This window comes from Bos taurus, chromosome 5 (genome assembly GCF_002263795.3).
Source record: "Bos taurus isolate L1 Dominette 01449 registration number 42190680 breed Hereford chromosome 5, ARS-UCD2.0, whole genome shotgun sequence".
NCBI lineage: Eukaryota > Metazoa > Chordata > Mammalia > Artiodactyla > Bovidae > Bos > Bos taurus.
Genome location: NC_037332.1, coordinates 67,902,787 through 67,926,961, shown reverse-complemented (window position 1 = coordinate 67,926,961; position 24,175 = coordinate 67,902,787). Strand labels below are relative to the sequence as shown.

Here is a 24,175-nt window from a genome sequence, read left to right as displayed (position 1 = left end):
AAAACCCTGGTCCTCTAGAGGAGTTGCCACTGAAGCCATGAGGGCTGAAAGAAGACCACTTGTGTAAACCCCATGTGTTTTGAGGTCAGAGAGACTTGCAAGGCTCCTCTGTCCATCGAGATTTTTCCAGGCAAGAATACCAGAGTGGGTTGCCATGCTCTCCTCCAGGGGAATCTTCCCAACCCAGGGATCAAATCTAGGTCTCCTGCATTGCAGGCAGATTCTTTACCGTCTGTGTCACCAGGGAAGCCCAAGAATACTGGAGTGGGTAGCTTATCCCTTCTCCAGGGGATCTTCCTGACCCTGCAATCAAACCAGGGTTTCCTGCATTGCAGGCAGATTCTTTACCAGCTGAGCTACCAGGGAAGCCCTAGTGCTGCCAATTTCTTAGCTATGATATGGGGGCACCACTTCACACCCCCACTTGAGCTTCGGTCTGCTTGTCTGCCAAATGGAACAACGGGATCCCCCTTCAGGGACAGCAGGCTCATACATGTACTGCAATAAGATGGAATGGAGAATATGGAAAATGATCTAACTTTAACATGACTCCTGACCTGCAGGACCCCAGTGAAGCCATGAGGCGGGTACTGAGGAAAGACAGGAGCTTCCTCTCTGCTATAGCTATGGTCTTTACCTCCTCTCCCCTCTTCTTCCTGCTATCCCAAGAACCATGAAACATCTGTTCCAACTTGCTCTCAGCACAACTGCAGCTCACTAAACTGGTCCACATTCCTCCTCCTACCCTTATCCCAAACCACCCAGGGCATTCAGCCCACAGCAACTGTCTGCTTTTTGTTCCCACATGCTCCCTGCTCTAGAGATGCCAACGTATTTACTATTCTCCAAGTACGAACCTTGTTCCTTTTCTTCTGTCTAAAGAACGGACTATCCTCTCCTCTGCTTATTGTCAAGGACACGACATCTAAAAAGTCATCTCCAGTCACCTCTTAAATCATTTACTGACCCCACCTCTGGGCACCCAGGGTACTTAGCTGGTGTATCAACATATCAGCACATCGATGAAAACAGAACCTGTGAATCTACAGATTTGTATTATTTATATACTTCCCCAGCACAGAACCAAGTGCAAATAGTGGGTAAGCAATAGTAATATTATATAACTTCACTAGGAGGATTTCTGAAAAGTCTACTGAAAAAATCTAACTCATTAACTGAAAGGAGATTCTGTTGTGAACTGGGTACACTGACAGCAGGCTCCCAGGAAGGAACGAGTGGAAGGCAGTCTCAGGTACTCAGACACGGGAGTAAGTAACTTGCAGGGTAGGCGGGGTAGAGGCGAGAAGAGAGGTAGACCATCAGCAGATTACGTGATACATGTATGCTCCATTAGGTTGAGGCTCCTCATTGCCTTTTTTGTTGGGCAAGAGAAAAGGATGTGGTTTCCATGGTACTGTAAATATTTTTAATCCAACAAAACCCCCTTCTCAACAAATAACCCTCCCAAATATCAGCTCATTAAACAAGACTTCTTGGATGAGAGAAAAATAACAGCTTCAAGGGAAAGCAAATGTAATTTGCATTTCCATAGGAAACTCTAGAATTATGAGAATTTCTTTGAAAGAATTCTGGGTTTCTGTTATAAAAAGATATTCCAAGTACAATAGTTACTTGGAATAGTTACTACACAGCCAACAAGACACAGGATAACCACACTGTTTTTTTTTTTTAACCACACTGATTTTATCCATTAAAAAAAACAAATAGAAACAACTTCCAGGTTATATGCTAGTCTCGTAAGAATGGATGGTGCACTGCAAGATCCCAGCTCAAGCCCCTCAACAGCACAAATGGAAGAGCAGCTTCCCCCACGTACCTGTCTCCTCGACGTTCCACCCATAGTTTCGAGAGTCTCGTAGGGCTTGACCTAACAACGCTGCTTGGTGCATCAATTTTTTAGGTATGCAACCCACATTCACACACGTTCCTCCAAGACCTACAAAAGCATTGCAAAATCAGTTTATAGCATGATGTACAATCCTCCAAAGAAAAGGGCCAATGGTTATTATCATTATAAGGGAGAGGGGAACTTCCCCATCTACCCCTCTTCAGTTCTTGTGGTTAGACAAACAAATCTGACATGAGACAGATCAACAGGAGAGAAAGAAATACATTTTAATTTGTGCACATGACACTTTCATAGAAATGGGACCTAAGAAGTAGCCAAATGAAACAGCTTTTCTATTTTTTAGACAAAGAAAGAATACATTTGTGAGGAACTGACAGGACAAAGAAACTGACGTTTTGGGTGCTCAATTAGTTAAGAATCAAAACAGAGTATGGGTTTGGGATAACAGGTAAAGAAGTAACAATTTTCTTTACATTAGGCTTCTCAGCCCCAAATTCCCTATCTTTTGTGGAAAGGGTGTCTTTCTACTTCCTTAGATGTAGGGAGTGCACCTTTCATGTGACGTACTTCCTGCTTTCAGGCAACAGAAAGGAGGGCCAGAGTGTCCCACTGGTCGTTTATTAAGTAACTTTAATTCAAAATAATCAACGTGCCATAGTGCATATTTTGGGTGGCCCACTCCAAGCCCCAATGCTATTCTATGAAACATCGCAATTCATTAATGTAGTCAACACTGTTTATACGAGTTTATCCTTAAGTCACAACATTTCTAAGATCAGAGAGCCTTACAGACTAAACACGGCAAAACTGCCCTAAAACGAAAAGGAGCAGACTTCCACAACTTCCATGTACTTCAAAAATTCATAATTGACTGCTGATAAAAAAGCCAGATATTGAGACTTTACTTTGTGTACAACCTTATACTTGCCACTAAAGGGCATGGCTGGACTGCAGTGGGTCTGAAACCACATGCAAAGTTTGGTAAAGGGGATTTCCTGACAGCCCAGTGGTTAGGACTCCACACTTAACTGCCGAGGGCATGGGTTTGATCCCTGGTCGAACTAAGGGAACTAAGATCCCACAGCCACACGATGCAACCAAAAAGTAATAAAAAAGTCTAGTGTACATGAGCAAATTTTCACAGAGGTGGTCCACAGCCTTCACTGATTCTCACCAAAGGATTCATAACACTTTGCCTGTCCCTAAAAAGAGTTAGTGTCCCTGAACTTAAAGAACATGGTGATAACCTGTGTCCATTAGAACATAATGTAAGCAGCCCAAATGGAGAGGCACCCAAAATGCCAAGAGTGCAAGACGGCAGAGGACTGCACAGCTTGGGAAACCAGCAGCCCTCCAAGGAGAATGCTGGTTGAGTGGCACCACAGTGTGTGAGCTCCACAGGCCAGCAGGACTACATCCAGTACAAGAACATGCCTGACATGAGGTGACACCTTAACAAGTACCTGATGAATGAATGAATCAGAAATTGTGACACTGGCTTACCCAGACTTCCTGCCTCCTTCTAATTTCCACAGCCAAGTCATCTTGATGAAATTTACCTATCACATTACTCCCCTTCCCAAAGGTTTCCCACGATGCTTGGATTATCAGGACCAAATCCCTCATCTTGGTCCACAAGGACCTGTACAGTCTGACACTTGCCTTCCTCTCCAGTCTCAGCTCCAGCTTCTACTACCCATGCCACAACCACCAAACCTACCCCAGGGCCTTTGTATGTACCTTCTTGTGAGAAAGAGAAAAGTTGCCTGGAAGACTCTTCCTCAGCTTTTGGCAGGGCTGGCTCATTCTTACTCTTTGGGTTTCATCTAAAAGCCACCTCTTCAGAGATCACCACTGATAACAGCCTCAAAGTTTAAACTCCTTTCTTTACCCAGTTCCTCTCTATTCCACCAAGTAACTTTTTCAGTACCATGTATCACAATTGGTAAAGTTCTTGTTCATCTTCTGTCTTCCACGAGAATGTAAACTCCACAGAAGCAGGAACTTCACATCAGGTCTACACATGCACTGCTGTATCTCCACAGCCCTCGTTCATAGTAAGTGTTCAATAAATATTTATTGAATAAATAATGAACACAGAATTCACCAAGACTAAGAAGAAGCAAGGGCTATCCATTAAGGGATCTAATTCCAGTTCTTGTTGGACACAGGAGACAGATTTGAAACAGAAATCCAGGAAGAGTTTAAACTTTCACTTATTAAGCCCCTAAATATGCTAAGTTACTCAAATATTTATCTTTAAATCATCAGAACAGCTGTGGATACGGTTTTGTATTATCTTGACTCTGTGCCAAGGAACCTAAGTATTCAACATTTAACTGGAGTCCATTCTGACCTAGCACAAGTGAAGGAGGTAGGTGTTTTGTTTGTTTTTTTTAATTTATTTAATTTCAAAATTGGATTTTAGAAGTCATTCAAACCAAAGCCAGGGGGAAATCTGCTCCTACAAATTCACTTCTAAGGTATTTTAAAAGCTTACCCCATCTAGTTCCAAGAGGGGTTGGAGTGACAAAATCCAGAACCATCACCTTCTTGTCATATTTGGCTGCCTCCTGGAAAATAAATTATTAAAATGAGTTGGAATGGTTGACATGATGGACTGGAAATGAACTATTAAAAATCAATGTTATTTTAACACAGTTATAATGTCTAAAGCATAACCAATTATTAATACCTGAGAATTTCATATACTAAGATGACTAGTGCAACTCCAACGTAAAAATTAAACAAGGGTAGTTCTAACAACATGCAGATTACAGTTGTCAGGATCTGACTACTTTCCCCATATCCCAGGACACACAAGGAGCCTTGCCTTGGCGGCTGCCAGTCCTCCAGAACCCCCTCCAATGATGATGAGGTCGTAGTCATAGGGCTCCGGGAGATCCTTGGAGCCATTCATTTTCACTGGATTTTGAAGTCTGTTTTCCTGAGAAGCCTAAAGAAGAAAAACAATGGAAGAGAAAACAATTTAACTCAAAAGCAGCAATGTCTGAAAAGTTCTGTGAAAGGACCCTTTGAAGAAAAACAGAAGGCACTTCCAAAGGAGAAACACAGTTTGTTACATCACAGCACACAATGGGAAATGTTCACCCTTCCCTCAAGTGGTGATCAGTCACCTGCTTGGTGGTAGGACTGTCCTCATGCCCCCTCCACGTGGCAGACAGCTACTGTAACGGGTCTGCAGAGTACACGAAACTAAGGTCCTGATGGCCCAAAAGAATTAACTTACACCTGAGTTCAGTTTGATCAGCTTTTTCCTAGGATTTTTAAACTATGCTTTAAATTATATTTTAAAAACACCTGTACTGTATGTTTTTAGTAGACTCAATACAATTTGGCAAACATTTATACTTTCTAGTCAAAGGTAGAATAATGAGTATACGAAGGTTATAGAGTAAGATAGGACCCTGCAAACGGCAACTGAAACAAGTTAGCCAAGTATTTTTCTACATTGTTTAGGTAAAGCATAAAATCCAAAAATTCAGTAGAAAATCATTAACTGCCATTTACCTGCAGGAAAAGTTAAAAGTCCCTGCTTTCATAAGATGTTTTAAATAAACAGGGATGGCGGCGGGGGGGCGGAGTTAAATAAATAAGTGACCCTTAGGCAGATAAAGCTCATTTCTTTAATCTGCCTATGCATGAAGTTACCTATATTTACTTTCCATATACTTGGCATTTATAATATAAATTTTTAATTTTACAAAATCCTTTGATTCTACTAATTTTAAAACACACTAGTTACATATTTGGGTGGAACATTGTTTTGGTGATGCATTTAAAATTTCTTCTTATTAAAACAAAAATCTGCTAACATAAGAGAATGATTGGAACAGCTGTTACCAAACACACACACAAAATTTTTTAAATCAAGTTTTAACCTTCGTAATCAAAAAAGCCCCCAGACTTACCAGCCCAGACTGCACATTTTCCTCCTGCCTACCATCAGATGTAGGGGGCAAAAGGCAGAGCTTAGGGTCAGTAGAAAAGGATGCTTGGGATGAGGAAGAGGGTGCGGTGTGCAAAGGTGGAGGAGGGGCGGCACGGCTGCCTGCAGGCAGTGCAGCAGGTATGCATGACGGTTCAGGGACTAAAGGGAGGACGCCTGGAAACCAGCAACAGCAGGGGCATGACTGCATCATCCTGACCGTCTGCACAAAAGGTCTAACATGAAAGGCTGGTAAACATAGCCAGTATTCATCAACTGGCATTATGGTGAGGTTCCTCCTCCAATGCAAGGCACTGTGGGGAGAAAAACATCCCTTCAGATCAAAGGATCAATATGAGCTTCAGGTCGTAAGCGTTACTCTCTCTAGCTGATCTCACAGCATAAGGGCTGACTTGCTGCTTTAGAAGAATTAACAAATAAATGAAGCTAGATGTTCTTCTAGGAAAATAACCATTGTTAATCTAAGCCTCAACACAGATGGTGCCAGAACACAATCACTGGCTGCCTATATAAAAACCACCCAGTTCCTATAACCACTTCCTCTAGTATTGAATAAAACAAAGAAGGAAACTGTCATGCTGAAGAGCATGCTTCCTCCACCAACCATCATAATCTGCTCTCTACTGAAATTCTGTATCAGACCTGGGTTCTTATGGTTCAAGTTTAAGAAAAATTGTATCAACCAGTGCACCAATTTTACAAAGAAAGCTCTGGGTGAACCTGAATATTTTTAATTCTGTAAAGTAAAATCAGAAGGACAGGGAATTGAGGTATTCAGCTGACCCCAGAACTAAACATGATGTTTTAAAATTATAATCCAATTTAAAACTGAAGTTGCTGTCATTCAATTCTAAGGAAGAGGATGCCCACCAGAGATGTAAGACACACAGACATACACCTCCTTGTCCTCTACAGCATAAGGAAGAAGCACACAGATGGCGTAAGGAGAGACGGGAGAAAAATGTCCCCCGTTCTCCAGTTAAATTGCTAGAAACAGTGGCCACTGACCAGAGCAGCTGATAAAGAACAGGAGTTCTCAAACTTTCAGTCTCAAGATGCCTTTAGAACCTTAAATTATTTAGGATTTCCCACAAAGAGCTTTGAATAATGTGGATGGGGCTTTGAATGTTAGAAACTAAAACTAAGAAAAAAATTTTAATATCTTAAATATAAAAATATGTAAACTATTAAAATATCTTTAAAATTTAAATAAAAACATTACTGCTAAACATAAACAACTGATTAAAAACATTTTTAATTTGTGAGAAAAGTGGCATTATTTTATATCTTCATAATTCTCTGATGTTTGTTGATAACAGACAGTGCACATCTCTTTTGTGTTCAGTCTGCTGCACCACATCGCCTGCTATGTAACCTCTGGAAAATTCCATGGCAGACTTGTAAGAGAATCAGAGTGAAAAAGACAAAGAGCAAATTACTATTAAGATCATTTTGACCTAAAGGACTTCTTGAAGGGGTAGGAGTTGGGGTGGGGATCTGGACCACATTTTGAGAACTACCCACAGAGATGTAAACATATACCCTCCTCTCCCCAGCAGCTGTTAGTGAGGCTTACAGAATGTACATTCTTCCATCTGCTTCTCAGTGCCTTTCCTCTAACCCACCCCTAGTAAACACTGCTCCAGACTCCCCAGAAAGGCGCAATTCAGAAAGCAATTAACATTTCTTTAAAATTAGAATAAATCATCTTTATTCTCCCCCTCCAAAATCAGGCTCCAAAATCACTGAAGATGGTGACTGCAGCCATGAAATTAAAAGATGTTTGCTCCTTGGAAGAAAAGCTTTGACCAACCTAGACAGCATATTAAAAAGCAGAGACATTACTTTGCCAACAAAGGTCCTTCTAGTCAAAGCTATAGCTTTTCCAGGAGTCACATATGGATGTGCGAGTTGGGACTATAAAGAACGCTGATGGCTGAAGAACTGATGCTTTTGAACTGTGGTGTTGGAAAAGACTCTTGAGAGTCCCTTGGACTGCAAGGAGATCCAACCAGTCCATCATAAAGGAAATCAACCCTGAACATTCACTAGAAGGACTGATGCTGAAGCTGAAACTCTAATACTCTGGCCACCTGATGCAAAGAACTGACTCACTGGAAAAGACCCTGATGTTGGGAAAGATTGAAGGCAGGAGGAGAAGGGAATGATGGGATGAGATGGTTGGATGGCATCACCGACTCAATGCACATCAGTCTGAGCAAGCTCCATGAGTTGGTGATGGACAGGGAAGCCTGGCATGCTGCAGTCCGTGGGGTTGCAAACGAGTTGGACACAACTGAGCAACTGAATTTAACTGACACTGACTGATTCTCCCCCTAAACACGACTCTACCCTTTGGGCAGATGTGTACTGGTCTTTGGTTTTTAACCCATTATATATGTGCTCTGGTGTCAAATTGACCTGGGTTAAAATACCTGCTCTACCATTCTCAAGGCTAGGTGATCTTGGCTATCACCTAATCCTTGGGAGTCTGATTTTACATTCTGTAAAATGAGCATGCCCTCTCAACTACTGAGTTTGAGATAATGCATATTATAGCACAGTGGCTGGAAGGAAAAATCCCTACATTCACTAATTCTCCCCTTCCTACAAAAGGGAACCTGCCTGCCCAAGGGGCTGAGTCAAAAAGCTCTGGTGTTTTGCAGACGTTATCCCCTACACTTCCCTGCATCACCGCTCACCTGAAATGCCCTCTTCCCACCAAATTCTGATCCAGTACATTGACGGCAGGTTATATTATTTCTATTCAATGTAAACAAAACATGACCCTTTCTAAAGCATTCCTTTAGGTTCTTTTACCAATATCTAAAGATCCCAACATAAGGCTATTCCTTCCATTGTTTCCCTAAGGTTCCCAAACAACATTATCTTTTTTTTCTCACAACTGCATTAATACAGGTTCTCAGAGCCACTTCCTGTCCTTCAAGATTTAGCTGGAAGCCTTTAGCTGATAGCAGACTGGCTCCTCTCCTGAGGCCCCTGCTGGTATCTTCACACAATCCCATCAACTCCACAAGGATAGTTCTTTTCTTTCATCCTGGCATCACCAGTGCCAACTCCACATGCCTGTGATGTGATGTTCAAAAACATTCTTAGAATAAAAGACCTGAGTGCTCATTCCTGCTGTTACATGTACTGAGAGGCTGGGCTTCAGTTCAGTTTTCTCATCATGAAAACAAAACTGTGGGAAAACACTAGAAAAGGTACCAGGTGTGTAGCATACTGGTTAGGAGCTCAAATTTAGTCCACATCTGAATCTGACTCTGCAATTTACGTGATCCTGAGCAAACTGCTTAATTCTCCTGCCTGAGCTCCTTGTCTGCATGGTTATATAAATTGTATTAGCTGCTGCTGCCAACAAGCTGCAGCATCCCCTAGGGGATATAGTCAAGCCTCTGTGCTTTGGAGGACCATGGGCCAGGAGAGAAATAACACTAAGTGATGGTTTAAACGCTACAAACTTTCTAGAAGAGCCCAGTGGGCCCCAAGGCCTATGACAGCCAATTAGCAAACTACAGTCTGAGGGGCAAATTTAGCAGGCCTGCAGTTCTATTTTTCTTTTTAAACAGTCCCTGAGCTAAGAATTGTTCTTCTTAATATTTTAAAGTTGAAAGCAAGAAAAAAAAAATCAAGATTAAAGTAACATCTTATTGGAAAAAGGCCAGGCCCATTTGTTGCAACATTGTCTATGGCTGCTGTTTCTGCAACATGAGCGCAATTGATTAGTTTCAACCAAGGCCATATGGCCCACAAAGCTTAAAATATTTACTATGTGGCTTTCTGCAGGACAAAAATTGCCAACTTCTGGCCTAAAGCAAATTTTAATTAATGCTGATAAGTGGTACTGGATGAAAAGTACCCTACAGTAATACTAAGGGGTAAGCACAAATCAAAGAACTGTCTTCCTGCTCTGGAAGTTGAGATGCTGGCTATACTACCTTTCTTCCAGAAGAACCGGGGACACTGATTCTCCATTACCAGTTAACTATCTAGACCTTCAGCTAACATGTGCCTAAAATACTTAAGGGCCACAGTAACACTTGTGGCTCAGCTGGTAAAGAATTTGCCTGCAATGAGAGAGACCTGGGTTTCATCTGTGGGTTGGGAAGATCCCCAAGAGAAGGGAAACGCTACACACACTCCAGTATTCTGGCCTAGAGAATTCCATGGACTCGCAAAGAGTTGGACACAACTGAGTGACTTTCACTTTCATATAATCAGTAACATTTAAAGGACTCTAAATCAAGTATCTAGGCAAATTACTTACAAAAAACACTCCATTTCAATGCCCCCTGCCAGGGGCTTTGCCTTACACCCCAACCCCGTCCCCCTCAACACACACATCCCCAACATAGCATCTCAACCATTCTCTCCAGGTGGTTTTTCTTCAGAGCAGTCATCACTGACAGAATTACTGTGGTCTACCACTCTGTTAGGCTCAACAATAGTCCCCCCAACATCAAAGTCTGAATCCCCAGAAGCTGCAAATACATTACCTGTAAAAGAGATTCTTGAGATGTGAATTAAGAATCTGGTGAGTTAACAATCTGGTGAGATTTTCCAGGATTACCCCCACAAGGCCCAATTTATTTACAAGTATCCTTATAAGAGGGAGGCACACGGAGACACCACAGAAATCAATGAAGACAGAGGTTGCACTGGCAGTTTTGAAAATGGAGGAACAGACTGTGAATCAAGGAATGCAGGCAGCCTCCAAAACAGGACCTGGCCATGCTGACACCTTGATTTTACACCTTGCACACCCTGAGAAACTGATTTTGGACTTCCAACCTCCAGAATTAAGACAATGTGTGTTGTTTTAAGCCATCAAATAGTAATTCATTACAGGAGCAATAGGGAAGTAACACACATATTAAAATATAAATTCCTTGAGAGTAGGGCAATTTTCAATCTATCCTTTCCCCTCAGTGCTAGTGCAGTGTCTGGCACAGTTGCTGAGTGAATTAACCAAGTGCTAATTCTAATCACTTGATAATGGTTTCCACAAAACAAGGGCAAGAATTTGAGAAAGCCAGGTCTAGACTTAAACTGAATGAACCAAGATGGAGAAGTCACCATGGAAGGAGGCGGCAGCTGCGTTCTGATGCTGATCTACGAAGTGAGGCACTACCGTGAGTGCTCACAATGAGCCCAACACTGTGCTGGATGTTTTGTACATATCATCCCATTTAATCCTCACAATAGTCTTCTAAGCACATGTCATTCTCATTTCAGAAACAATAAAGAAACCTTTTGAGATTAAGAAACTTGTCCATGAGTAAAGAATTAAACCCAGGTCTAAACAATTACAAATCTCTTGCTTTTCTCACTGTATCATACCCAGTAAATCAAAGTACTTGTTACATACTGTCCATTTAATAGGTCATTATTCCCACTAAGCAAATAAAAAAACCAAAGGCTTGTAGGTTTAATAATTTGTTCAGTCTCTAACTAGAATTTTAAAAGGCAGGATCTGATCCCAGGTCCTTTGATCAGAAGAGGTTCTGTTAAACAACAAAATCCTAGTTTAAAAAATTTCCATGATATTTTCCTATCAGCTGACTTTATTGAACCTATGAAATTAAAGCCACTCTAAATATATTGTTGAGAAACCAGCAGACTTGCAGTTTGGGTCACATCTAATCTCTATAAATGAATTATCTATTAGCCAATTTCCCTTTTTTCTTCAGGGTAAAAAGGGGAAGAAACGACTACTTTAGAAAATAATTGGCTTTAATTTCCAATCCATACGTCATGACAACCAATTTAAATTGAAACGAGTGGTCAGATTTATATTTTAACAGCTATAATTTTAGAGAAGACCCAAAAGATTACCTTTCTCCTAAACCTCCATTCTCCATTCATGCTTTTAGTTAACACTTACATCTTCAAATACTCCCAGTAAAGACATCTGGTGTGTTAAGAGCAATCTGGTGGTAAGCAGACCTGAGGCAAGATCTTTTTGGTATCTCTAAGATTATCTTTTCCCCAAAAAGCAAAGGTCTGGAAAACCTAAGGAACCCGGATGGTAGAGGCATGTTAAAGGGAGGATCAGAGAGACTTCACAACTACTAGATCAAAAGGTTGTAGGCACTGGGAAAAGTTAGCATCCCTTCATATGAAAAGGGGAAGAAATGACTACTTTAGAAAATAACTGGCCCAGTTTCATGAGAAACTTCCCTTCTCATAAAACAAACAAACAAAAGAGACACCTGCACTATTACTGAAGAACTTCTCAATCTCCTCTCCATCTAGATGACATTCATTGAGTTTCTGGATTTCCCTTCCCTGTACTACATTCAGACTTAACAGGAAATTTTTATTATTCCTGTTACACAAAGCAGATCCTTATCCACTTGCCAAATAAGGTTTAATGGCAAGACCCACTACTACCAAAGACTGTTTCTACAGAGATCAAGAAAAACAGCTTGCAAGGATGGTCACTACACCTTCAAAAACTGTTTCCTTAAAAACCAAAATTTTCAGCAGGAGCGTCCAAATAAGGTTGTAATTTATATTCTTAAAACAATACAAGCAACAACAACAAAAGCCTTTACAGCTTTATATGAAGTGAAGGAAATTTGGATAAATTAATCATATACTGATATTTCAATTTACACAGGGAGTTTCCAGGCATTCAAAGTCCTATTAAGAAATCAAAATTGAGTTGGGAACAAATATTCAAGGCCAGTACATAAGGAAACATCACCAATTCTGAGGAACACTCTGTGTACTAGCAGAAATTACAAAGGTAAACTAGGGGCCAGAGAAGAAACAAGTAGATAAAAATTCTAATTGGATGTTAGAAGATTTTGTGTTTGAAATAATCTAAGAAAGAGAGGGCACTAACAGATGAGGTAAATCCATTTTTGCCTAGTATAACATTCAGATAGAATAGTTTTCCAAAAAAAAACATAGATTTCTCTGGAGCCATAACTTCTCACAATTCCACATATTTGACCCTCCATATTTCCCCTCCCGATCTTTTATCAATTCCTACCCACCTTTCAGTACTTAGTTGATGGCTCACCTAACAGTAGACAGTCTACTTTTGTTCCCACATCACAGTAGAAATTATTTAGAACAAGAACACCCACTCATTAATGAGTCGTCTTTGAAATGAAGCATGGCATCTGAATTGTTTTTTTACAGTATTAACATGACTTACACACTACCCTACAGTCTTTCTTGACCATTTTTTTTTTTACCCATTCTTTCCCCCAACCTGGTCAAGAGCCCCATATGGGATTCCCTTGGTTCCCTGTAGCAGAGAAAGCAAGGCAGTATCACAGAGCATCATAACTCATTTTTTTTAAACTATTAAACACCTTTTATTTTATGGAATTCAGTTTTTACTAATAAAGCCTTAAGGAGCAGTCAAAAAATTTTTTGCATGAACACGCCAGTGAATTTCTTAAGCAACAGAATATCATGACAACTTTATAAAACTACCAAGAAAAATACAAGGCACAGTAAAACAACTTATTTTCTTGAAAATATTTTTCACAAGAAATACAGTATGTGCTTCTGTTTGGATTTTACTCTTCACTATGTTATGCTTTAGAAAATAAACAAAACTGCATTCTACGCTAAGAACAAAAATCTTTAGTACGAGTTTGTGATCATAGCCTCTGAAATTTCGAAAGCTGCCACAATATTTTTCCAGTCTTGTAAACTCAAAGATATAACTCCCTGTTTCCTGCTGTGGAAACTGGGATCATTTCCCTCACCGGCTAGGTTAATATTAATTGGCTCTAATATTGGCAGCCTGTCTTGGTCAAGCCTTATTCTTGCAAAACCATCCCTTATAATGAAAGAAACATAAAATATATTCTCCACAGTACGAGAGAAAGAGTTTGGATCAATCACAAACTCAAAATAAGACACAGGAGTATCAGGATACTTTCGAAAGTACGTTTGCAACAATCCCAAAATTCTTTCTACTTCTTTTTCTGTGGCTTCTTGATTACCACTCAGATCCAGCTTCCTCAGCTTTGTAGGCATAACCCCATTCTCTTCCATTTTCTGCACTTTTCTCCGGTGATTACGTCGCGGCTTTCGCGCAGCAGACTCTGGTTTGAACGAACCAAAAAGAAAGTGGAATGTTTCAGCTTGTGATATACACGATGTCGCTTCCTTCTGTACTGTCTCCCAGAAGGAAAGAGCTATGTTATCGTCACAGTTATTCAACGGATCACGTTCGTCATCTTCCATCCAATTTAGACCCACAAATATAAACAGAAAGTCACAGAATGCCACCTGATTAAAAAAGTTCATGTCAGAGTTCAGGTGCTTTGCTTTTTCTTTACCCAAATCAGAAGCCAAAACAAGAAACTGAGAGTCGAGAGCCGCTTCTCTTGTTCGACTCACTGCATCAAACAGGACATTGGCTTCCTCGAGAGCCTCGGTTAAGGAGTCGCTCGCCGTGTTCACTATGTCGTCACGGTTCTGCTGGACGGTATAGATGAGCTGCCGGTACTGCTTGCGGATACTCCGACATTTCTCTTCATCCACACGCTCCAGCAGGCTGGGGTCGATGTCGGCCTTCCCGCAGCTCAGGTCGTCAGAGGAGGTATCAGATTCCGTGTCAGACGCCGCTGCCACTTCCACCTTCAAAGCTTCCACCTCCTCCTCCTCCTCCACCTGCTTCAGAAAGTACGCACTGCTGGGGATGGTCACCACCGCCTGCGCTCTCGTCTTCCCGCCTGCGCCGGCTTCCCTCAGGGAACCATTTTCATCGGCCATGTCGGCGGCGAGCAGCACTCAGGTAACGGTCTTCGCGACGTTTCCGACAATAACGGAAACTGCAGGGGTCACCCAGGGCGGAGGAAGACGCTACCCATGCGCACTAGCGGCAGCCTAGCGGCCCCGCCCCTCTCAGTTAACCAATAAGCACCCCCCGCCCGCGTAGAACGCCGGCAAGAACCGGTCCTGGGGTCACACTGGAGTAACACCGGTTGGTTCAAGCGACAGCCGTTATTTTGGCGTTTACTGAGAGTGTCATCTAGCTTTCAAAGAAACGCTTGCAAAATCTAACGACAAAACTATGGGAGACTAAAGGGCCCGTACGTTAAAACACTGGCTGTCACATACTGCAGCATACTGTCATTAAAAGATGGGGCCGGGGGCGGGGCGGGGGGGGTGGTGTTTTTTGTTTTAAAAACTGTCTCCATTGCAGAAAGACTGAACTCCCAAGGTTCACTTGCAAAGTGGTTGCTAGGAACTCGGTCTTCACTATACAAATGTAAATTGTGTTTTGAAGGCCTTCAAAAGCCAAATCCTCGCCAATCTACTCCAATGGGGGAGGGGGAGCGGGTGACTGGGTAAGCAAGGGTCCGGGCTGGCGCATGCGCAAAGATGCGCTGCCGTACCCCACCCCCTACCCCATCCCCCAGTGTTAGGCAACTGATCTCTGATTCTCCAGCATCCAAGAGTACAAGAATAAAGTAGACAGGGTCTCCGCCAAAGAACTATTTGGAAGATTGCAAAAGTACAGGTCACACACCCCGAGTGGATAGTAAATCTGAACCCTAAAAGGTGAGAAACCTGTGAAGACTTTAAACACAATCTGTTACGAGGATATGAACATGAACGCTGTTGAGTCCCGTGACAAATTTATGTAGGAAAATTCTGCCACTAGTTCACGGGGAAATCACGTAAACTTGGAGAAAGGACTCAGCTCATGAGTCACAAGAGGGGAGGGAGAGAGGAGAGGGAGAACACCTCACTGCATCTCAAGTTCGGGTTTCCCTCATCCGCAAGTATCTGTCCTACCTTCCCTCCAATACATCTTTACTGGTTCATTTTTCTTTGATAATAGCACACAGTTTTGGAGTAGGAAATGGCAACCCACTCCAGTATTCTTGTCTGGAGAATCCCATAGAGGAGCCTGGTGGGCTACAGTCCATGGGGTCGCAAAGAGTCGGACACGGCTGAAACGACTGACAGCACAGTTTCTTGTAAATGCATGAACAGCACTAGTATTCAGTTCAGTTCAGTCGCTCAGTCGTGTCCGACTCTGCGACCACATGAACCGCAGCAAGCCAGGCCTCCCTGTCCATCACCAACTCTGAGAGTTTACTCAAACGCATGTCCATTGAGTTGGTGATGCCATCCAACCATCTCATCCTCTGTTGTCCCCTTCTCCCACCTTCAGTCTTTCCCAGCATCAGGGTCTTTGCAAATGATTTCGCATCAGGTGGCCAAAGTATTGGAGTTTCAGCTTCAGCATCAATCCTTCCAATGAACACTCAGGATTCATCTCCTTTAGGATGGACTGGCTGGATCCTCTTGCAGTCCAAGGGACTCTCAAGAGTCTTCTCCAACATCACAGTTCAAAAGCATGAATTATTTGGCGCTCAGCTTTCTTTATTGTCCAGCTCTCACATCCATACATGACTACTGGAAAAACGATAGCTTGACTAGATGGACCTTTGTTGGCAAAGTAATGTCTCTGCTTTTTAACATGATGTCTAGGTTGGTCATAACTTTTCTTCCAAGGAGCAAGCATCGAGTGGGCCTTAGGAAGCATTACAATGAACAAAGCTAGTGGAGGTGATGGACTTCCAGTTGAACTATTTCAAATCCTAAAAGATGATGCTGTGAAAGCACTGCACTCGATATGCCAGCAAGGCTAGTATTAAGTTACTCAAAAATAGTTATATTACTATTTTTGTTCAAGATTATTTTTTTAAAGTAGGGTTAAAATTCAGAAAGAAACATCCGTTTCTCAAAAACAGTATGCATTATTGTTACTTGTACATATATATCATCCTGCTGTATTAGACCGTTCAAACAATGGGACTGGTTCAAAACTGGGAAAGAGTAGGTCAAGGCTGTATATTGTCACCAAGCTTATTCAACTTTTATGCAGAGTACACCATTCAAAATGCCGGGCTGGATGACTCACAAGAAGGAATCAGATTGCAGAGAGAAATATCAACAACCTCAGATATGCAGATGATACCACCCAAAGGGCAGAAAGTGAAGAGGAACTAAAGAGCCTCTTGAAGGTGAAAGCAGAGAGGGAAAAAGCTGGCTTAAAACCCACCATTCAAAAAACTAAGACCATGACATCCAGTCCCATTACTTCATGGGAAATGGGGGGAAAATGGAAACAGTGACAGATTTTATTTTCTTGGGCTCCAAATCACTGTAGACAGTGACTGCAGCCATAAAAATTTTTTAAAAGATGCTTGCTCCTTGGAAGAAAATCTATGACAAACCTAGGCAGTGTATTAAGCAGAGACATCACTTTGCCAACAAAGGTAAGCATAGTCAAACCTATGGTTTTTCCAGCAGTCACGTATGGATGTGAGAGTTCGACCATAAACAAGGGTGAGTGCCTTAGAATTGATGGTTTCGAACTGATGCTGGAGAAGACTCTTGAGAGTCCCTTGGACACAAGGAGATCAAACCAGTCAATCCTAAAGGAAATCAACCCTGAATATTCATTGGAAGGACTGACTCTGAAGCTGAAGCTCCAGTACTTTGGCCACCTGATGCAAAGAAAGAGCTGACTCATTGGAAAAGACTCTGATGTTGGGAAGGATTGAGGGCAGGAGGAAAAGGGGGCAACAGAGGATGAGATGGTTGGATGGCATCAGTGACTCAATGACATGAGTTTGAGCAAACTCCAGGAGACAGTGAAGGACAGGGAAGGCAGGCATGCTTCATTCAGTCCATGGGGTTGCAAAGAGTTAAACGTGACTTAGTGACTAAATAGCAACAAATTAGACTGTTAGCTCCCCTAAAGCAAGAACTTGTTTGTATATCTTCCAAGCTAACCTGTTTTCACATGGATATATTCGAGTAGACACATTTCAATGTGTAAGCGTAGATGAAAACTTTGTTCCAGCACCTATTGCAATTTATTTGGCAGCAAAAGATGAACTTCTTCTAGTGAAAAGAAATAAATCTCACACATAGATAATACAAGTTAACTGCTTTTCATAATACAGCCTTATTTCTTCTCTGAAATGAAGAAAAAGCAACAGGAAAACAAAGCTGGGGCCCAGAATCATCTAAGGGCTATATTTTACCCCCAAGCCTGGCCAAGTACAAACTAATACTTAACCTGTTTTGTATCTTTGGTGAAAACTCATAGTCCCAAGTTCCAAATCCCCAAAAGTTTGGTTTTAGAGTTAACCATATTTTGGGGGCAGGAGGAGAAGGGGACGACAGAGGATGAGATGGCTGGATGGCATCACTGACTCGATGGACATGAGTCTCAGTGAAGTCCGGAAGTTGGTGATGGACAGGGAGGCCTGGTGTGCTGCGATTCATGGGGTCGCAGAGTCGGACACGACTGAACAACTGATCTGATCTGATCTGATATTTTGGGGACTTTCTGATGTCCATTTCAAATTCAATAAAAGCAATTTATAGATGAACTCCAAAAGACAAGCCAACCTTCCCACCCTAAGGTGTCTATTCTCCCCTAGCTCAGAGCATGGAAAACAGGCTAGCACCAATTTGCTCCACACAAAGCCTTTCATCAAAGAATTTTTAAATGCTTTAGAAAAGTAAATGAATTTTCCCAACCTACTTATAAAGTATTACTAATACCATTTACAGGGATTTCTCAGGAGATAACAGCCCACACAACTTGCTCAGAGCAACAGCACACATCAAGACAAGCATTATGTTATTAAGTTGTGATTTCCAGTGCTAAATTTGTTCTCTGCTAAATCCCCGCTCCTAAGAACCTGGGTAACATATAGCATCCTCAGAAAGTCACACTTGTATTATGCTCTACCTTTTTGTATCTGCCTTGAGAGCACAAGGTTTAGATGTGGCTACAAAGTAAAAATCTCAAATCTAATGATTTACCCTGATCATGTGAAGAATGGAGTTGCTGCTAAAGGCTCCATAAGGCCTCTATTTCCTTTCTTCTTTTCTTCAATATTTTTCTCCAATGTTACTGTTCAGTCCCTTTGCTAGGAGTTCACATTCATTCGTTCCAAGCGTTCTTAAGCTCTTCCACAACCCTCAGTGTTCAACAGAAACATAACGGGATGGATGAATGTTACAATGTGTTACAAGTCTCTCTATGGTCAAATTTTAAGTCATACAGGATTCACTGTCTTTTCCAGTGGGTTTTTATTGCTCGATTAATCTATAACAAAGAGATATTTAAGAGACCTCTGAGCCAAGCCAGGAACCAGTTGGGTTAGTCCTGCCTGCATGCTAAAAGATATCCTGCTTATTAGCTACCTCCTGACACTTTCCTGTTCCTTCTCGCAGTTTTTCTCCCTTCATCCTGCCAGGGTAAGCTGTGAAGAGATATGGTGAAGGCCTAGTTTGATTTGCCGGAGTAGCAGGGTGTTATGTACACGTTCTTTTTCATTTTCATCTCCTTTAAGGCTATGTTTTTAGGTGTATGTTTTTGCTTTGTTTGCCTTTTCATATTAAAGGTAAACTTTGCAATGATCAAGGCAGAGTATCTGTTTTTAAAATGAGCTTCTGAAAACTCCATGGACAGTGGAAGGAGGCAAGGTTCCAATCATGTGTAATGCATGCGTGCTCAGTCATATCCTACTCTTTTCGACCCTATGGACTGCAGCCCACCAATCTCCTCTGTTCATGGGATTCTCCAGGCAAGAATACTGGAGTGGGTTGCCATCTCCTTCTCCAGGGGATCTTCCCTACCCAGGGATTGAACCCACATTTCCTGTATCTCCTGCATTGCATGTGGATTCTTCACCACTAGAGCCATGGGGGAAGTCCAATCATGACCTATTAGCATTTCCTTAGGCTGCTTAACCTGTCAGCCTCTGGTCTCCTCATCTGTAAAATATGAATACTACTACTCTGTCATAAAGCTACTGTATTGAATGAATCAGAATTACATAATAGATTTGACAATATTTACAACTACTGAGTAGTTACTTAAATCTTCAGTTATCCCAAAGGTAGCAAATGTTTAATAAACATTAAAACACTAAACAGAAAAATATGTAACAAACCAGTAGCTTCACTCCTGGATATTGTTTTAGGAACAGAAAAATGTTTTAAAGGCTAAATCCATAGGAGGAAAACAGAAATATATCTCACTATAATAATACCAGTGAAATAAAATTTTAAAACCTACTAAGGCTTCAGTTAAGCTTCCCAGGTATCGCCAGTGGTAAAGAACCCGTCTGTCAATTCAGGAGACATAAAAAATGCAGGTTCAATCCCTGGGCTGGGAAAAACCCCTGGAGGAGGGCATGGCAACCCCCTTCAGTATTGTTGCTTGGAGAATCCCATGGAGAGAGGAGCCTGATGGGCTATAGTCCATAGGGTCGCAAAGAGTTGGGCACAACTGAGGTGACAGTTGTGTATAGCACTTTGAAAGGTAAGCCACTCTACTGCTGCTGCTGCTGCTAAGTCGCTTCAGTTGTGTCTGACTCTGTGCGACCCCATAGACGGCAGCCCACCAGGCTCCACCATCCCTGGGATTCTCCAGGCAAGAACACTGGAGTGGGTTGCCACTTCCTTCTCCAATGCAGGAAAGTGAAAAGTCAAAGGGAAGTCGCTCAGTCGTGTCCGACTCTTCACGACACCATGGACTGTAGCCCACCGGGCTCCTCCGTCCATGGGATTTTCCAGGCAAGAGTGCTCGAGTGGGGTGCCATCGCCTTCTCCAACCACTCTACTAGATACTCTAAATCTGGGCCACAAAGTGAGTCTGAAATTATATGCAAAATTCTTTATGTGTATTTTTCTAGAAATGGATTTCAGCAGTTTCTTTGAAAATACTCTGTATCTAAAAGAGGCTTTGAATAACTGTTCTATTCAAATATGGCTTTACTGTTAGCTGAAGTAAAAGATAAAATGACAGTCATGTCCCACAAAATAACTTGGACCCACCCATTGAGATACTTTAGAGTACATAAAACCTCCGCCCTTGCTCTGTGGTTTAAAGTCATACATTTAACTGACACTTCAGAAAACCAAGTACTGGCTGACTTGCCAAGCACCCACAACTAACATAAACAAGGGTGTGAGATGAAAAGAGAACATTTCCCATTGTAAGAGCCATTATCAACTCTCCTGGGACATCTCAGAAGCCAGTAATGACCAGGAACATCATTTTGATAGACTAGGGGTAGGGAAGCACTGGGTGTGTGGCTTCTAAAGGAGGCAGCCTTGGAAAAACTCAGCCCTTGAGGCCAGAGTTAAAAGTAGTGCTTTCTTCAGAGTTTGACTTTCCTCATTTGTAAATGTCACCCATCAGATGACTTCTCTGTCACACAGAGTGGCCTTAACTCTTTGTAAAAAACCGTATTACAAACAGCAGGTGACAAATGTATTTTTAAATATATACATTGCCCTATGGCTCAGAGGTTAAAGTGTCTGCCTGGAATGCAGGAGACCAGGGTTCAATCCCTGCGTTGGGAAGATTCCCTGGAGAAGGAAATGGCAACCCACTCTAGTACTCTTGCCTGGAGAATCCCATGGAGGGAGGAGCCTGGTAGGCTACAGTCCATGGGGTTTCAAAGAGTCAGACACTACTGAGCGACTTCACAACAGATGTTACAGATGTTACAGATGACAAAGACAGGGCCTAGCTCAACAGCGAGAATACAGGGGCTCAATAAGCATTAGCTAAATAGACATAATGTGACTTTCTTCTCAGTTGACCTGGACACAGCTACATAACTTGTTTAAGTGGACAATGCTCCAATCACACAGCTCCTTAAAAGTCTGAACTGCATTATATGCTGCCTAGAACCTCTCCTGAACCACTTTGGGCATAATCACTGATAGAGACAGTCCACTTTCACAAAATCAGACACCTCATAGCTAAATCCCTCACTAAAGTCAGTCCTCTGGCTCTGCCATCAACCATTCATTCCACAAGTATTTACTGAGTGCCTACCAGGTATTAACACAACACATGGAAGACACAAAATAAACCATTTTTGTCCTAAAGGAAGGTACAACGTAGTAGGCACAGAGGAACGCAATTCCAGTCTGCAGGTATGCTGCACACCAACGCCAATTTGCCAGAACTATGCTAGGAATACCAAGATTTGCATGGGCTCAGCCATGAGTCATGAACATACAATCACACCTGAGAGATCAGGCATGCATCCCAAAAGAGATAACACAAAGCCAAGTGCCAGAAGTGTGAGAACAGCACAGTGAGCTTTACAGACAGCCCTGCGCTCCATCCTGGCTCTGCCACTGTGTCATCTGGGCGTACTCCTTAAGTTCTGAGGGCCTCCACTCTGTCAACTGGAAAACTGGATCATACCACCTCCTTGATAGCACTCTTCTGACGATTAAATCAACTAGTGATCACAGCATTTAGAAGCTAGCACAGAAGACACATTCAATACATGGTAGCTACTTTCAATGACAGGCACGCTCATTTAAATATCTGATGAGATCCTAAGACAGATTGGGAAACAGAGGCACTAAGAATAAGTCTAGCTGTTCACTCTTGATATTGGCAGAACTCCTCTTTTCATTTGTGGGAGTACTGAGGGGGCACAGAGGAGGGGAAAGAGGCAAATCTGGCCTTGTACTCTGACCCAGGTAGGCAGGTGGAAAAATGGGTCTGAGCAGGAAGAAAAGTCAGAAAATGACTTTTGAAATGAAACAAAGAACAGACCAAAGGAGGGAAATGTTAGGGACTATAGCTGCAACAGTATTCCCACGAGCTTCCAGTATAGGCAAGGGAGCAGAGCAAGAGACAACCAGAAAAGCAGGTTGAGCCCAAACCCTGGGGAACACAGAAAACCAAATTAAGAAATGTACACTTTATCCTGGATGCAGATCCAGGGGCAGCAAACAGGCAGTCAGGAAGATGACTATGCAGCAGATGGACAGGAGGGACAGGAGGGGCAGGAAGAGAGAAGAGGGCAGCCAGTTAAGAGACTGTAGAGGCAGAAGGCATGAGTACCTGAAGCATCCTGGGCAAAAGGTAACAGAGGCAGAAGGCACCTACACGGGAAACAGTCAGGCCTGGCAAATGAACACAAAACATAAAGGCGAAAAGAAATCTGAAGCCTGGACCAGAACAGTGACACCATTGTACAAGGACAGCGAAGAGGTTTGAGTCATCTCTTGGTTAAAGTGAGAGAAGGCATTGGGTCTCACCGCAGATTCACAGCTACTAAAAATTGTACTGTAGAATCAGCACCAGATAAATATATTTGCAGTATGAACAATCTATGCCCCTTTTAAACATTGTTAGTCCTTACCTCTTACCTTTTTAAGAAACCAGGGTCAAAGCAGTCCTTCAACGCTCTTTAGGCCTTAACTTTAATTAGGCTGAAAAGCACAGACATTACTAATCTCCCCAGAAGGGACTGTCTCAGAGGACAGAATCGAGTTTTCTACTCATTTTGGTAGAGTATTAAGAAAGAAAGTGGACTTGCAGAGTTATTAAATTACCGCTCCATTTCCTGATATCCATTCAGTCAGGAGTTTCTGGTTTCTGGTAACTTTAGAAGTTCAGCTTGAAAGGAGACCTGCCTATTTCAGTGCCCACCCCAGGCCCCGCAGCCTGACCACCACACTATCAGCCCTGAGCTTCCCCGACACTGGCTCCATAATTCACTTGGGTCTTCATCAAAACGCACTGCTCTGTGTCTGTCACCTCTCCTGTTACTGCCTGGAATAAATTAAGTCCCATGTTGCAAGTTTTAGTCTTATCTCCCCAAGTTATTCTCTCAAACTACTTAAGTCTTAACTATGTTTGGCCCTTCCTATTCCAGCAAGTGCTTTTTCACTCACTTTGCTTTTCCTCTCAATACCACCAACAGACATTCATTTTGTACAAGGGTTTCAAAACTCTGGAATCCAGGAGATGCTAATTTACATTAAGATTTCCTGTAAGAAAATTTGCAAACTTGCTCTTAAGAACTAAAATATTTACCTTTATACTAAAATATTTAACTAAAATACCTTTTGGGTGTTAAGCCATAATCTTTTGTTTGGTTTTCCTCAATTCTAATTATTTAGCAACTAATCTTGACCAAACTACCTCACACATTAAAGTAAATCTCAAAATGGGATATATATCAAAAGAATTACCTAAGGGGGCTTGTTTAAAATAAATTAAAAGGCAGAACCTAGCCCCTTCCAGAGAGTTCAATGAATAAGACCTCAGATATAGCCCTGCTAAGTCGCTTTAGTCGTGTCCAACTCTGTGCGACCCCATAGACAGCAGCCCACCAGGCTCCAACGTCCTTGGGACTCTCCAGGCAAGAACACTGGAGTGAGTTGCCATTTCCTTCTCCAATGCATGAAAGTGAAAAGTGAAAGTGAAGTCGCTCAGCTGTGTCTGACTCTTAGCGACCCCACGGACTGCAGCCTAC

The 24,175-nt window shown here is 42.1% G+C and overlaps 2 protein-coding genes across 2 annotated transcripts in view; both read right to left on the bottom strand.

The window, feature by feature from the left end:
- TXNRD1 (thioredoxin reductase 1) overlaps positions 1-24,175 on the bottom strand; it is a 63,037-nt gene that overhangs the window by 35,013 nt on the left and 3,849 nt on the right. Inside the window, exons 3-5 of the mRNA NM_174625.5 lie at positions 4,704-4,826; positions 4,371-4,443; positions 1,838-1,957 (exon numbers count right to left, since the gene is read on the bottom strand). Coding sequence (NP_777050.1) covers positions 1,838-1,957; positions 4,371-4,443; positions 4,704-4,790 — 280 coding nt within the window. The 5' untranslated portion in view covers positions 4,791-4,826. The remainder of the gene's footprint in view (positions 1-1,837; positions 1,958-4,370; positions 4,444-4,703; positions 4,827-24,175) is intronic.
- Positions 13,168-14,654, bottom strand: EID3 (EP300 interacting inhibitor of differentiation 3). Its single transcript, NM_001100312.1, is given in 1 exon segment — positions 13,168-14,654. A coding segment is annotated over 1 exon segment (1,140 nt). The 5' UTR covers positions 14,607-14,654; the 3' UTR covers positions 13,168-13,466.